The sequence below is a fragment of the Marmota monax genome, unplaced genomic scaffold (genome assembly GCF_021218885.2).
Source record: "Marmota monax isolate L192 unplaced genomic scaffold, Marmota_monax_Labrador192_F-V1.1 WCK01_AAM20220418_F8-fsc00010, whole genome shotgun sequence".
Lineage (NCBI taxonomy): Eukaryota > Metazoa > Chordata > Mammalia > Rodentia > Sciuridae > Marmota > Marmota monax.
Window position 1 is genome coordinate 4442920 of NW_026692321.1, and position 15438 is coordinate 4458357.

General features: G+C 53.4%; 1 protein-coding gene across 6 annotated transcripts in view; it reads left to right on the forward strand.

The window, feature by feature from the left end:
- Asap2 (ArfGAP with SH3 domain, ankyrin repeat and PH domain 2) overlaps positions 1–15438 on the forward strand; it is a 151866-nt gene that overhangs the window by 46005 nt on the left and 90423 nt on the right. For all 6 annotated transcript variants that reach the window (XM_046441218.2, XM_046441219.2, XM_058578353.1 and 3 more), the window contains exon 2: positions 7897–7969. In XM_046441218.2, coding sequence (XP_046297174.1) covers positions 7897–7969 — 73 coding nt within the window. The remainder of the gene's footprint in view (positions 1–7896; positions 7970–15438) is intronic.

Consider the following 15438-nt stretch of genomic DNA (forward strand, 5'->3'; position numbering starts at 1 on the left):
TTGCAAGATGTAGTATGAGGAACACATAAAACACAAACACGTCAGTGGTGGACAGCAGGAAGGCATCCATGGAGCATGGCCCCGGGGGAGTGGTGGCCACAGCGGGCCGTGCGTGTGATGATGTACAGCACGTGACCATGTTCCCAGACAGACCCCCATCACCACAGGCAGGAAAGTTCTCCCACCTTCTTTTTATCTCCATTTGGGGCTCAGAAGAAAACTCAGCTGTCTCCTGTCTCCTCTCCCCTGTTTATGCTGCTGAAGTGAAGTTCATGTGCCTCGAGCCTCATTTCCTGGGGAAATCAGCCTGGTCTGGGATCCCATTGTCTTCTGGGACTGGAAAGATGCACCAGGCTGACCTCAGTCCCCGCTGAAGGTCGCCTTCCCAGCCTCTGAGCTCTGCCTCCAGCATCAGCAGGGGCCCAGGGCGGTGGCCATTGTACCCGGCTGCCTTGATGGTCTGTGTCCCACACCCGGCAGTGACCGTGGGTGCCTTCTGCCGTGGTGTCGCTCTTCTGTTCCTGATCCTCTCCTCCGGCAGCCCATTTCCTGCCTTGCGTCTGTTGCTCTTCTGCTAAACTGAGGGGCAGCGCTTAGGAGGGCAGAGATCAGGAATGCCAGTGTGAGAGGCGTCTGGGCCCTCCGCACCCCTGGGCTCCCCCTGGAGGAGAACACCAGGCAGGCCCAGCCAGGAGCAGCTGGAGCCTTTGTGTCCTGCTGGGTGGCAGGCAGCTGTCTCACCCTGTGTGCTTCCTGTTCTCACTCCCTCCCAGCTCCTAGAAGCTTCTCTCTGTATCTGCAGGATGGGGTTTACGGGTGCGGCTGGCTGCTTGCTGCTTTCCACATGGGGGGCCTAAGGCTCTCCCATTGACCCGACGTTTAGCCTGGGAGTCACCTGTGTCTATTTGAACTTCGTGGGTTCATGCTGTGGGGCAGTCTTCTTCATCCTAGTAAGCGGCTGCCCCCCAGCTCGAGGGCACCTAGTTTGCATGACGTTCACCTAGGGAGGGTATTTGGGGTCTCCCCCAACATTTTAGAACATTACTGAGAATGCCTTTTCAGAACCAACTTGGGGGAAAGGAGGGAGGTGTACTCAGTAGCAGGAGCTGAGCTCCTCCGCCATGTCCCCAACATGAGCAGGTGCCCTTGCACCAGTGTAGCAGGCCCCTGCTGTTGGCCCCCTTCCTCCAGCTCCTTTTATCAGGGTGGCCCCTGGCTGCCTGGGTGGCCACCATGGCCAGGTCCAGAGCTCTTGGGGCCAGCGCTTCGGCCCAGTGCATTGGGGTAGTGCACCTTGTTTTCAACCCATAGAACCGTTTTCTCCTTCCTCATTTGTTTATCTTTAAACAGATGAAGGCGGGAATGTCTCCTATGTAACTATTCCTGACTGTGTCCCCAGGTGAGCCTCCCATCACTGTCCTGTGCCTCTCCTTAGGAGCCACTGACCCTTCTTGTGCTGCCTTCCAGGGGATTTTTCTGGGTGTGTTTTTATACGTGGAAACGTGCAGCGTTGAGCATTTTTGTTGTCCCTTATCGTTTAATCTGTCCCGTGAACACGTGTTGGAGCCTGAAGGTAAACAGATCCTCGGCTCCCGGCTTGATGGGGAGGAGAGGAGAAAGGGAAACGGGAGGGACACGCGTGTACCTTTCCTTCACCGGAGTTTTAAAACAGTTCAAGAATAGCGTGCTCCTGTTAACAGTGGTTGGAAAGTAGAGAATCATCATCATCATCAGCAGCAGCAGCAGCAGCAGCACCGGCGCCCGGGACAGAGGCAGCCTTCTCCTGCGCCTGTGTCCGCCTGCAAAGCGGGTGTGCACGGCAGCTCTCTCACTCGCGCTCTCAGCAGCTCGTTTTTTCTTGCTTTCGCGTTGTGTGTGCGCTGTAATGAAGCTTGTTTCCTTGCATCCTAAGACAGCTGTTTTTGCTTTACTAAAAAAACAGCAAAAGTTAACTCTCTGATGGTCCCAGAGGCTAAGAGTCTGACACTGAGGTGTTGACAAGCCACACTCCCAGAGCCTGTAGGAGATGAAGACAGAATTACAAAAAAAGTTCGGTCTTCGTCTTTGGCAGAGCCGCACTGGCTGCTTTTTGGCCTCGGTGGCGGGGTTATAAAGGCGATGGCTGTCTGCAGGCACAGGGCCAAGGGCGCTCATGCCAACCCTGTGGCCCTGCTCTGAGGGATGCCCTGGTTCCTACCCTCGGTCTGGCCCAGGTGGGAGCAGCATCCAAGAGATGAAAGACGAAAGGGGGAGAAAAAGGAAAGAAGTATTTCTTTCCTCTTTTCCTGCCCTCGGGGGTCACCTACTATAAGGTGGGTGAAGTCCTTCCGTACAGTTGCCTGAAGCTCCCTCGCAGCTTGAGCAGCCAGTGCCTGGACAGAGCCCAGAAGATGGTGGGCCACCCGCGCTCTGGTTCTGCCGCTCCCCACGTTCTCTCTCATGGTTTAGGAATGGGACAGCAGGATTCCTAGGTGCCGTGGTCTTGTGCGTGACCGATGTGCTGGGCAGTGGTCGGTCCCATGAGTTCACTCCCATCTGGCAGCACATCCTGGCTCTTCCTCCAAACTCTAGTGGATTTTAATATCTTTTTCTACAAAGAAATGCTTTGAGTTGAATTTATTTTCCCCCTTTGTGGTGCTGGACATTGAACCCAGGGCCTTGTGCATGAAAGGCAAGCTCTCTACCACATTATGTGTATGTACTCGTAAAACTTAGTATTTCTTTATTTTGGTTCTGTGGCTCACACCTTGTGCCCGCTAACACAAGCCCTGGTCACCACATCTGGCCAGGGCAAGCACCATTTCCTTGCTTTCAAATTTGTAATTTAGCCTGGGGGTGGGGGTGGAATCTATCTCCCCAAACATAAGTAGCACAACCTAGTTTTGCCTGTGCTTTTGAAGACTGATAGTAGGATATCACGTGTGATCTTCTGCTTTTACCATTCTGTTAAGTTCATCCATGCTCCTTGCGGGTTGCTCCTTTCCATTGCTGTGTCCCCCTCTTGCATGGTACACGATGGGTTTCCCATTCTACCAGTGATGGGCATTTGGGTGAGTTTGGCTGATGTGGAGAGCATTCTGCATGTCCTTGTTCTTCCATTGTAACAGGTCTGTAAACTCTGCCGTTTGGGTTCCTCTTAGGCACATGTATGCAGCACATGGTGATTGGCTTGGATGTGTCTTTGATCTTGATTCTGAATGACACCTGCTATTCTCAGGCTTCACTTTATTCCCAGAAGGAGGCATGTCCGTCATGGCTCTGGCTGTACAATGAGCCCACAGGCTGCAGAGCGACTCGTTGGACCCTGTCACGAATGCTCCATGCTTTCTGCAGGGCCAGATGTGTGAGGAGACGGAGCTGCCCTCCGATGTACCCTGACTCTGTCTTGGCATAGCGGCCCTGGAGCTCATATCTGACCGTGCTTTGTGTCTTTCGTCCACTGTCTTCAGAACTGTGTTTTCCGCTTAGATTGGCCTTTCTTGGATGGAGTGAGGGGACAGGCGGGTGACCACGGAGGGGGCCTACTTGCATGGCCAGGCTGGGGTGTGTAGGGAGTCCGCCCTGTCCCACCTGTGCCGGCTCAAACTGGGACTCCAGCGTGCTGGTACCAACTCCCCGGGTTGGCACAGCCACCTTGTGCTGCTGGCTCATGGCCAGAAGGAATAGGGTGGGCTGATGCTCTTGGAGAGACGTTCTGGATGGAGCTTCTGGGCCAGAGTCAGCAACTTTAATATCTTGGGCTTTATGGGTGGGCCTAGAGGCAAAACTGAGGCTATTTTCTGAGTACTGAGTCATTAGAGAATAATTTCTCACAAATTTTCTTAATGAAATTGAAAACATAGCAGCGATCATAGACTACAGTTTTGGCAGTGTGGGCCTACTGAAGAGAAGAGTGGAGTTCTTCTCTAGGGGGACATTTCTCTTAGTTGGGGTTCAGAGTGAGTCTCCCCACCACCCCATCATCACATCCAGCAGGGAATGTGTCTGCCTATAACATCCCTCAGGTCATGGTCATGTGGACTGGATTTGGCCTGTGCCCTGTGGGTTTCCCACCCCTGAGCCAGGCCAGTCCCTCTGACAGCCTGAAGGCCACCCCATGGTACAGCCTGTCATCATGAGGTGGGTACCTCCTTGCCAGGAGGGAGGCATTGTAGGGTTCTGGGGGCCCAAGGGGAGGAGACGGACCCTCCTATGTCGTAGGGTGGTGTTGATTCTGAGCCCATGGAAGAAAGCGAGTGGGCCGCCTGGGTGATTCCCCGGCTGAGGGGCGGCCTTCAGGTGCACCAGAGGGACCTGCAGGGACAGAGGAGGGAGGCCCTCCGGGCACCACGTTCTGGAAGCATTGGGATGTCCTGCGTGGCAGGATTTCCTCAGGAGGTAGCAAGGCCTGAGGGGCTGGTCCTTCATGTTTCTCATCCTCATTTTTACGGAGCCTCCTCTGTGGCTGTGGGAGCACTGTGAAGAGGGGGCGTGGGCAGTGCTGGGGTGATCCTGGCCGGGGGCTCATTTCCCACCCGCCCACAGTCTGTGCTCCCTGTCCCCACTCACCATCCCCGCTCATCACCATGCCCACCCCAACAGTTACTTATTCTCTTGGAGATATTTCAGACACATCCCCACAGTCTTGTTTATGCAATAAATTTACCCTGTAAAACTTGTTTTACAAACCGAAGGTCAGCTCGGGTCTGGCCCTGAATTACAGGGTTTGGCCGGCCTCCTTCCGCCTGCCCTGTCTGTTCTCACTGTTACTTGCTTACAGCTCTTACACGAAAATTCTGGTGCGAGTTTCAGCATATTTCCTTTTTCCAAGTGTGAGTGGATCTGGGGGTGGTAGGTGTGTGCCAGTGGAATTAGGATCGCAGCCAAGTTGGCAAACACCTTTAGTTCATGGAGAAAATTTTGTTATTATCTCTTTAAAATTCCAGTGCTGGTTTTTGTAAATGACGGACACAGGCCTTTTCTACCACCAAGTCTTAACGGTTCCCGCTTTCCCTGGCCAAGCTTAACCTTAATCATCTGTAAGCATGCTCTGTAATGAAGGGTGTGTTCTCAAGCAGGGAGGGAATTGCTTTTCTCTCTTGTGGTTTTAGTTAAATTACTTCTGCCGCCCGCTCACCTTCACCTCCACTCCCTGCTGCACAGACTGAGCGAGAGCGGCCTGAGCGCTTGTCCACTCACTCCTGGGCAGGAAACGCCCCTTCCCTTCAGTTAGGTCCCAGACAGTGACGGGTTTTACCAGACCGTGTGCAGCTGTGGGTGGGTGGGGGGCTGCGCCCCACACAGCCCCGGAGGGAGTTGCCGCAGTCCCACTTCCCTTGCTGCGGGGACCACCACCTCCTGCTCATGTGCCTCTGGGGTACCAGAGGCTGGAGACATGGCCTTTGCTTGAGAGGCAGCTGCCCGTCTCTGGCTGGTTTTCCCGGAGTCTGCTGCCTAGCACCAGCACTCAGCATGTACTGGCTTCTGAGCTGCGGTTCCAGCCAGTCCTCTGGTCTTTGGGTAGCCTTTCCCTGAATTCCTTCCTGCCTGACCTGGCAGCTTCCAGGTACGGTGCTCCACGTCCCCTCCGGCTCAGGAAACGTGGGGCCTGCCGACATGGAGCCCCGTTCTGGGCCAGGTGTGTGGCAGGCCCTGGGAGGTGAGCAGGGGCAGTTCTGTTAGCATCTGTGATACTTAACGTGCCAGGGGTGTGATTGTGGGAACGTATGCTGCCGGTCGCACGCACGTGCTCAGGAGTGGCTGCTCAGTGGGCAGGGCGGGCCTGGGGCAGAGCTCGACCACTGGGGGAAGCGGGTCTGTGTGCAGGCAGAGCCCTGGGCCCCTGGCTCTCGCCAGCGTGATGTTTGTGGAGGGTCTTGTCCTGGCTGGACAGTGAAGGCCACCTGGCTTAGCGCTCAGCACTTACTGGATACTCAGTGAATTTTCTCAGCTGAAACGTGGAGTAAGTACAGGGCTGGGGAAATGTACGGTGGGTGCCAGGCTCACCCTGCGGGGGGACATCAGGTGGCTCTGGAGGAAGGACGCCTCTGAACCAGCTTGCCAGTTCGGAGCAGAAGTTGGGGCTCAAGAGGAAGCAGGAGCAGAGTGTGAGGAGAGAGTAGTGTCCAGTGTGAGAAGCAAGAGAGAGGACAGCAGGCCGGGGGCTGCAGGCCGGGCTTGATGGTGGACGCTGGGTGTCCAGCCAAAGCCGGCAGAGGCAGTGGGCAGCAGAGCAGGTTTTAAAGCTTGCTAATAAGTTGGGACCCTGTTCTGAGGTCCTCAGGAAGTCTTTCCAGTGGCCCAACCTTAGTGGTGTGTTTCTAAGCATGTGGGGTTCTCTCCCTTCCTGCCTTCCCAGCTTGTAGAGCTTTGTTCAGGAACGTGGCCGAGGGGTGCTTGTAGAGAGCCCACAGGTTGCGGGGGGTTCTGACTTGGGCACTGCACATAGCCCGCGCACACCTGCCTGCAGTAGTGCTGTCGACAGCTGGGGCCGGGAGACAGAGGTGTGTGCCACTGCGCCAGGCTAATGTTTTGTTTTTCAATGGACATTTTTAGGTTTAGGATCCTAGCAAAATCAACCAGTAGAGTTCCCACATAGCTCTGCCCCTGCACACGCACAGCGTCCCGCAGACTCCGTGGGACACGTGTGGTTGCCACCCAGAGTCCACAGTCGGCTTCGATCCTGGCAGAGTATGTCCTGTGTTTGGTCAGACGTAGAGTGTCACGATTAGAGCTGCTCTGTGTTGTAACCCTCTGTCAAATGTCTGGGGCCTTGTGATCTCTTTCCCATCTAAAATTGTCACACTGGTTATCAGCATCTGCTTTTAGCATCCAGTAAAGTCGCCGCCATTGTTGCATTACAACCAGGACTTAGGGTGCTGCTGTTGAAACTAGTTTGAGAGGGATCCAGGAGGCTCCGTGCTCTGAGGGGTTGCGCTGTGTTGGGAGATGGGCCGTGTTTTATGGCCAGACCCACAGTGGGTGATCGTCACCACTGTTGGGGGTCTTTGTTCACCATGCTGGGCTGGGCGCTCCCCCACAGTTCTCCAGTCAGTCATCGCGGCAACCCTGTGACAGGTGTCACCGTCCTAATGTACAGACGCCCTCTCCCTCCCATCACACCTAAGGGTCAACACTCTTGGTTCTTCTGTTGTTTAATTGGGCGACAAGGAAATGTTACCTCTAGTTTTCTAATTGCCAGCTTCGATAAGTCATTGCAGATACTGTTTGAGCACCTACTACGCGTAGGCTTTATATGAGCCATATGCTGCTAGTTTGGGATAGTTGGTCTGTAAGATTTGGCAAACATTAAATATATAGTGTGTCTGTTTAACCATTCAACCTTGTAAAGCAGGTATTGCTATTGCCGGCTTCTGGAAGGGCGTTGAGATGTGGGGAGGACTGGGGAGGTGCCTCCTCACAGCGAACACGTTCTTGTTTGGGTCTTTCTAGTCCAGAGCAGTTTGCCTCCCTTGCTCCACCGCATCTGTCAGGCAGGTCTGGTCCTGCAGCGTGGCTGTCTTTGGGGCTTGCTGGTCGGAGTGCTCCATCGGGGGATGGGTTATGAATGTGGGGACAGGCACATGCTGAGACTTGCCGGTATGCAGAGAGCACAGCCAGGTAGGAGTGGTCTGGCCAGAGCCACTCACTTTATGCAGAAGGGGTGTCAGGCAGGGCCGCTCACCCGCTGCAGGTGGATGAGGCGCATGAGGAGGGGTTGGTTCTCAGTTATTGCCAACCAAACTGCTGTCCAGCGCCATTTGAAGGCCAGGCTTCTGCATCATGCTGAAGGTTTGTCCTTCAGAAACAGCCCCAGGGGCCTGGTGGTGCAGCAGGGGCCTCCAGAAGGCATCTCATAGGGCTGCGCCCTGGTCTAAGCACAGACACATTTTCATTCACATATTCTTTGTATTTTAGGCTTTGGACGTGGACCGGATGGTTCTTTACAAAATGAAGAAATCCGTGAAAGCAATCAACATCTCTGGGTTGGGTGAGTACACACTCTTCCCGGTTTTCTGTGTGAAGACATCGCCTCTGTCATCCCAACATCATAACCCCACCCTAACCAGCTAACAAGTGGACCCCCTCTCCCAGCTGGGCATGGAGACCAGAGGCGAGCTGGGATGTCCCCTCCAGAGCACCAGTCACTGCCAGCCAGCTAATGAGCGGATGTACTTTCTTACCGCTGCTGTTTGGTTGGTGCAGTGAATCACACCAGAGGTCCCCATCCATTTCTCTCTTCCCCAGTTCTTGCCTGTCCTATTTGGAAATAAAATCAATAAATACATAATCAATTAGTCAGAGTAGTATTTGATCTAGACTTATAAACGTATTTTTTAAAGAACCCTCTGCAGTTTGGGCCTAAAGATAGCAGGCTGTGTGTGCATGGTGGGTCTACTCTACACAAATCCTATGAGTGATGGAAAGGAGGTGGCAGCCTTGGGAGTCTGGAGACAGTGAGGAGCCCCAGAGAGAGTGGGTCAGGGCTGATGGATTCTGGACAGAAGGCTTGCCTGTCTGAGGGTGTGCGCCCCTGCCAAGGTGCAGGAGTTGGGGTGCCTGGGGTGGGAGCACTCAGGGGACTCCTTGTCTGCACCATGTCCCCTTCACCCTTGCGGTGTCTCCCTTGACCAGAGTGGTGAGTGGAGCAGTGCAGGGAACACCCTCCAGAGTGGTGATGTACTCGGGGTGTGGATCCCACCGACCCCTCAGCATAGCATGAGCACAAGCTCCCGAGGCCGCTCTCGACTCGCTCGGTCTGTGATGCTCTCCCTCTCGCCCCAGAGATGCTGCTGCGTGGAGCACTGCCAGGTGAAAAGATCAGATCAACAGGAGTTGTACAAGGGCCCTAAGCTGAGAGCTGCGAATCACTGCCGACCAAGATCCCAGAAGGCCTAGGGGAGGCATGTGTGGTGCGTGGGTTGAAGGTGGTCAAGGGTCCATTCTCCCCGGATGGTCTCAGCTGCTCCTGGGCCCGTGAGAATTCAGGAAGGGGAGATGGACATGCTGATTCTGAGGGGGCTGTGGACGGTGGGCTCTGCCTCTGACTTCTTCCTGGGTAAGGTGACGGGGAATGAAAACGGAGTACTCTGCTGCGTGTGCAGAGGCTGGCCAGGTGGCCACTGCCCATCTGCAGGAGGGACTCGTGCCACGCCCAGGTCTGGCCCGGTGCCTGGCAGTGCAGCGTGTGGACAGGCACGTGAAGGGCAGAAATGTCAGGAGATGGCCGTTAGAGTCAGCACCGCCGACTGATTGGGCTTTCTGACCTGTGTTGCTGAGTGTGTGCCACAAACTCTGTTCTCTGCCCCCGGAGCCGTTCCTGCAATGCAAACCCAGTGATGTTTAAAATCTGCTTAAAACTCAGCAGCATTTTCTTGTCCATGTGGAAGTGAGTTTCATCCAGGCCACAGGAGAGATCAGGAAGGCCGCAGGGGCTTTAGAGCTCTCAGAAAGTGGAGACAGAGCACAAGTCAACGGGTTTCTCGCCTTCCAGAACCATCCACAGGGCTTAATATGCATTTGTGGATTGTGAGAGGATGGGGTCTTGATGTTTTCCCAACTCATGTGCCCCTGAAGCTGCCCCTGCCTCTTCCCATCACCCTCCCAGAGGCCTCAGGTTGCTGAGCACTGCCTGGGCCAGGCCACCTGTGCAGAGGCCCCTCCCCAGGCCTGGGTGTCCCCAGCATGCCACACCATGCCTTCTTCCCTCTGCCCACGTTCCTCTGCTTGAAATGGCATTTTGCCACTGGGGAAGTTCATTCAGAGTCACAGAGCTGGTAAATGACAGGGTCGGGATTTTGACACAGCTCTTTGAACACCCAGCCTCTGTCCTTCCCAAGGTCTCTCTCATCCAGCAGGCTGGCTGTCCACCTGACCTTGGTGGGGGGGGTCTTCTATTTTTGTCATCTCGCACTCATTTATTGCATCATGCCAACTTTAAGTTATTATAAGGTCATGAGTCTGGATTTTTTTAAAGTGCTGGTCCTGAAACCTTTATTTCAGAACACGTGTTGTCTACTTCAGAAAGTCACCTCTATGCTTTGCCTATGATGTTGCTGACATCATTCACGGCACTTTTGGAAGCCTTCTCTGAAACTGCTTTTTGTAGCACATTCTTTTGAATATATTTAGCAGAGGAATCTAAGGGTAGATTAAATTGTTTTAGAACTAGACATCAGAAGTCAGACACATTCAGCGAGGGATTAAGCCTCCGACTGCCCTGGCTGGGGGGTGCCGTTCAGCTGGACCGGCTCTGCTAGAGGCCAGCAGCTCCCCAGGAGCTCCCTGTGGTGCTCAGAGTGTTGGTGCTCAGCCTCCCAGGACGACTGTCTAAGAAGAACACTTGCTCTGTGTGCGAGAGACGGTGAAAATATAATTCAGCATTTGTACCCCGTACTGCCTTTCACCCTTTCCAGTCTCCTGTTGCTTCATTTCTGTGAGATGGGGGTGTCCTGATGTGTCCTGAGACGGCCCCATCTGACCTCTCACTCCACCCGAGGTGTCTGCTCTCCAGCCTTGGGGAGCCTGGGGTGACTACGCCTGGCGCTTCTGCACAGCCGCACCCTGGGCTGTAAACACTCTCCCCTGCCCCAGTCACCTGGGTGGGACCTGCCAGTCCCTCCACACCTGGCTAGCTAAGACTCGATAAAGAGCTAGCCTTCTTGGACTCTCTTAAGTGGCTCAAAGTGGCACAAATTTATCTTTCAGATCTGCAGGTGAGGACTGTGACATGGCTCTCTCTGGATCACATCAAGCCATCGTCAGGGTTCCTTCCTGGCCTCTCTCGGGGAGAGTCTGTTTCTTTGACTTGCCCAGCTTCTAGAGTCCACCTGCAGTCCTCGGCTCTTGGCCTCCTTCCATCCACAAAGCCAGCAGATGGAGTCTTCCCCACACTTCACAGTCTGCTCGGGTGTCCATAACAAACACTGTGGCCTGTGGCTTACGCAGTTGAGTTACTTTCTTTCTCACAGTTCTAGAGGCTGGAAGTCCCTGATCCCAGTGTCCCCGTATTCGGGTTCTGGGGGGCGGTTCTCCTGGCTGCAGACAGCTGCCTTCATGCTGTGTCCTTCAGGGCAGAGAGAGAGAGGAAGCAAGCTCCCTGTCATTTGTTCTCAGAAGGGCACAAACCCCGTCGTGAGGGCCCCATGATGACTTCCTGATGACTTCCAATGGCCCCATCTCCAGAGAGCATCACAGTATGGGTTTGAGCTTCAGAATTTGAATTTGGGGAGGCACAGTTCAGTCCCATAGTGATCACTGACTCTTCCTGTCTCCTCCTTTGACATTTAAGTACCGATCACATGGGGCCTCCCGCAGATAATCAGGATAATCTCACCATTAAATCCACTTGATTAGCAGCTTTAATTCCATGTGCAGTCTCAGTTCCCCTTTGGTGGCTAGTCAGCATATTCAGTTCCCACTGACCACAATGGGGACACCCTTGTGGGGGATGGGACATTACTCTGAGGTTGAATCACTGTTGACTCTTCTATTTGGCCCCCAAATAAAGGGTTCCTAATATGCAGGTAGAGTAACACTAAATACTGCTTTTTGCTGTTCTCCAGTAGTTTTGTATCCCAGTTGCTCTTCGTTCCTTGAGTAACTGCAGGGCCTTGAAGGTCAAGGACCACTTCCGGGAGGCAGTGTGGTTTGTGATGAGGGGCTCATAGTATTAGGATCCCAGAAGCCTGGATTAAAAGTTAGCAGTGCCTCTCACAAGGTCTGCAGCACTGGGAAATGGTTTCATCTTTCTGAGCCTCAGTTTCCTCGTACGTAAAGTGGGATTGTTATACTGGTCGCTAGAACTAATAGGTCTACCTGAGAGAATGTGAAAAAGCAACAGGTCCCTACCTGGACACATGGTGGGGGTGGAAGCTGCACGTAGACTCCCCGTGTCCCCCCAGTGGCTGGCACAGGGGCAGGCCAATGCATGGTGGCTGCCCGTTGAACTCTCAGTCTCACGTTTCCTGTCTGTGCTGAAGGTTCTTAGGCGGGGCTTGTGGAGTAGGAGAGGTAATCTGGTGATTTTAGATGTGGGCGGAGTGTGTTGGAGCGGACCCTCTGCTAGGCGAGGATTTCTGTACATTTGTGTAGAAGGGAGTTTTGAGATGCCTTGGACCTGGGGTTGGCACACTGACCAGCCACCTGTGTGCTCATGACCTATGAGCTCAGAGTGTTTTTACCATCTTACCAAGTACTTAAACAATAGCCTCCGCACTGCCTCAGCCTGTAAAGCCTTGGATATTTACTTTCTGGCTTTTTAGGAAAAAGTGTGCCAATCCCTGCCTTAAAGCAGTTTCTAGAACTCTGGAGTAGAATCCCCTGGGGGTCTTGTTAAAACACCATGGCTGGACCCCACTCACAGAGTTTCTGGTTCAGCCGTTGGGGATGGAGTCTGAGTATGTGCTAATAGAACAGTGGCAGGGACGGAGCTGGTCTTGGAGAATGCTGCCCCGGGAAGCCCCCCTCACGCCTTACACCTTGTGCTGGGTCAAACAGTATGAGGGTGCCACATGTACGTACTCAGCAGCAGTTTTCTTATGCAATAGCAAGTCACTAGATTTGCTCCCAGTTACAGAGATGACAGCTTGTCAGGTGTATTTTCTGGAACATCTTAGGGACAGGTTTGTAAAAGCAGATTCATAATTTGTTGAGAAAGGTTTCTACGATGATAGTTTTCCTTGCTCAGTGGACTGCTGTCTGACCTCTTAAAAAAATCCAGTACATGTTTATTTAAAAACTCTTATTTTCCAAGCTCTGTTTCAGCCCACGGTGTTTTTTCCCTGCTGGGAAGTTGAAGGTAACATTTTTCATTTGTGTTTGACACATCAGTGGGTAAAAAAATTCATCTTTGTCAGGGAGGAAGCAGCGAAAGATTTTCATTTTCACTTCTCCAGAATGACTCTCTTGACACCTTGGTGCTGTGTTCCCATGGAGAGGGAGGTCTTCTCCTCACCCAGTCTTGGAGAAATCATCATATCTTGAAATGAAAAGTACAAAGAAGGAAATGTTGGTTTTCCTCAAGCTCTTGCCATCTTCACCAGAGAAGAAGATCAGAGTCCACAACTTGGTGTTTCTTTTATTTGCAATGCTAAATAGAACATAGTAATAAAGTCAGCCTAGAATTAACCCAGAGAACTGTTTGTTACATGTATCCTATGACGAGAGGAGGCTAGCTCAAAAGAAATGTAGGAAACTAAGTTTTATTGTACATTAAGAAGGTGCCGTATCTGGCATGGTTTTCTACCTGTTGCATGAGAAACTAACTGAATCATAGTAATCTTTAGCATTTGGCAAGGAGTTGGTGACATGGGTATTCTATTACTTCGATGTGGCACACAGTGTTTTGGAAAGCAGTTGGTAGTGTACATCAAGAACAGCAAACATCTCCATATGGAAGGCTGTCTGCACAGAGATGTCCACGTTGCCTCACTGATGGCAGTGAGAAGCTGACTCAGCTAGGGTCTAGCCCCTAGGGATTAGGGTCATGAAGCAACGTGAGGAAAAATGCTTATGAGAAATCTCCAGGCAATAAAATTCAGAATATAAAATTATGTACATGTTTCTGTGATAGAAAGAAGTAGGAGATTATGACAATGAAGACAGTGTATCCATATTGACATTCATGAGCTTGATGGTAGAATAATAACGATGATGGTAATGAGGAGTATTCATGCTCAACGAATACACGGATTTAACCCCGTGCGGTGTGTTAGGTTCAGGCGAGGTAACTGGGGCAGCGGACCCACTGGCCCAGGTCACACGCTAGCAGGGTTCTGACCCAGGTGAGTGTCCCAGCTTGCCTTGTGAGCTCTGCATGCTCAGCCTGGCACACGGCAGCAGGGGAAGAGGCTACACACTGAGAGAAGCTGAGCAGGGGGTGCGGGAGCATCCTGGATGTCATCTTCTGGAAAAATGCCCAGTGGTTCTGACTGATCACAAGTTCAGTGTGAGCTGGTTCAGGACACGTGCTGAAGGCAAGTCACAGATGACCTCAGCAGCACCTAGAAGATGATGTCCCCATTGAGTTGTAACAGTAGCATTTTAGGAAGATCCAAAGAGCCTCGTCCTAGAAGGGATGTCTGAAGGGCCTGGGATTGGGGTTTTTGAAGGGTGTGTTTGAAGGCAGACGCGTTACTTGTCCCCTTGTAGAGAGCCCAGTTATGAGAGAGAAGGGAACTGGGTGAGCAGCCTCAGAGGCAAGCTGGTCATTGCAAGGTCCCCTCAGTGAGTTGATGGCCCCTGTCTGTGAGGCAGCTGGAGAAGGAGGTGAAGACGTGGACCCAGTGGCCTGGGTAATGTCTCCAGTTTGAGCCTCCGAGCATGTCGCCGTCTCTGCTGGTGAGGAATGGTGACTGGAATTGGGTGGGTGACTTGGGGACTCCCATCAGCAGTGAGCAGCCTGTTAGTCATGGAAGGCTGGCAAATCTGGAGGCTGTGACACCTTATAGTCTGAGTACCAGTGAGTCACACGAGGTGCCATCTTGCTCTGGTAGGAGGCTGAGGCTCACCTAGGCATGGGCATCTCCCTTGGCACATTGGGCACAGGGGCATGTCTTTCAGAAATGGTATGCACAGGGCTACCTGGAGAGACCATCAGAACATCCTGCTGTGAAAGCCAGAAGGGGAAAGAACCAGCAGTGGGGCCAAACCGCCATGCTGCCCAGGTGGGCACTGTCGCCGGTGGGTTGTTTGCCTCCTGGAAACACTGGCCTGGTCGTGCACCAGGTAGCCGTGGCCTGTTTCCTCATCTGTGAAGCCCAGCGGAGGTGTCCTAGGGTGGAAGATGAGCTCTCTGTGAGGTGGTGCTGGCTGTGTGACAGGAGGCCTTAGAGACCAGACTGTCCCCGGGGAAGAAGGCCTCGTCACTCCCGGGGAGGGGGGGTCTCGCTGCGTCTGTGCTGTGCTGAGGGCTGGCAGTAATGGGAATCGTCTCCCAGGGGGGTGGGGTGCAAACAAGGGGAGATGGCGCTGCTCTGGCCTGGCTGAGCCCGTTCCTTGGCCAGCACCAGCCCTTTCCCAGCGAAGGGCTTTCATCGCTGGATGCAGTTCCTAATCACTTGGGGTCGCCTTCAAGCAAAGGTGGTTTGAACACCAGCCCCTGGGGCTTGTAGGCCCGAGGAGAGCCGTCTGCTTCCCATTTGGTCTCTGGGTGCCCCCGATGCACAGCCCTGGGTGAGGAGAGCCCGGCCCCTCAGGCCCAGCATCCTCTCATCCTGCAGTGGGCCCAGAGGGAGGAAGCTCAGAAGCTGCCCTTCCCCAGCCGGGGGATTCGCCGCCTTCCTGTGCAGGGGTGCGTTCCTGCCATGTGCGTTGGTGCCACAGTGGGTTGTTTTTTCCTGTTTGTCTTGTGAAGTTGTGGGCAGATTCCAGGCTTTGCTCATCTGTGTCGCCTCCAAGTCCAGCTTTTAAATGCAGATTCATAGCCCTTTAAACCTCTCAGGGGCTCCCCTTTACCTG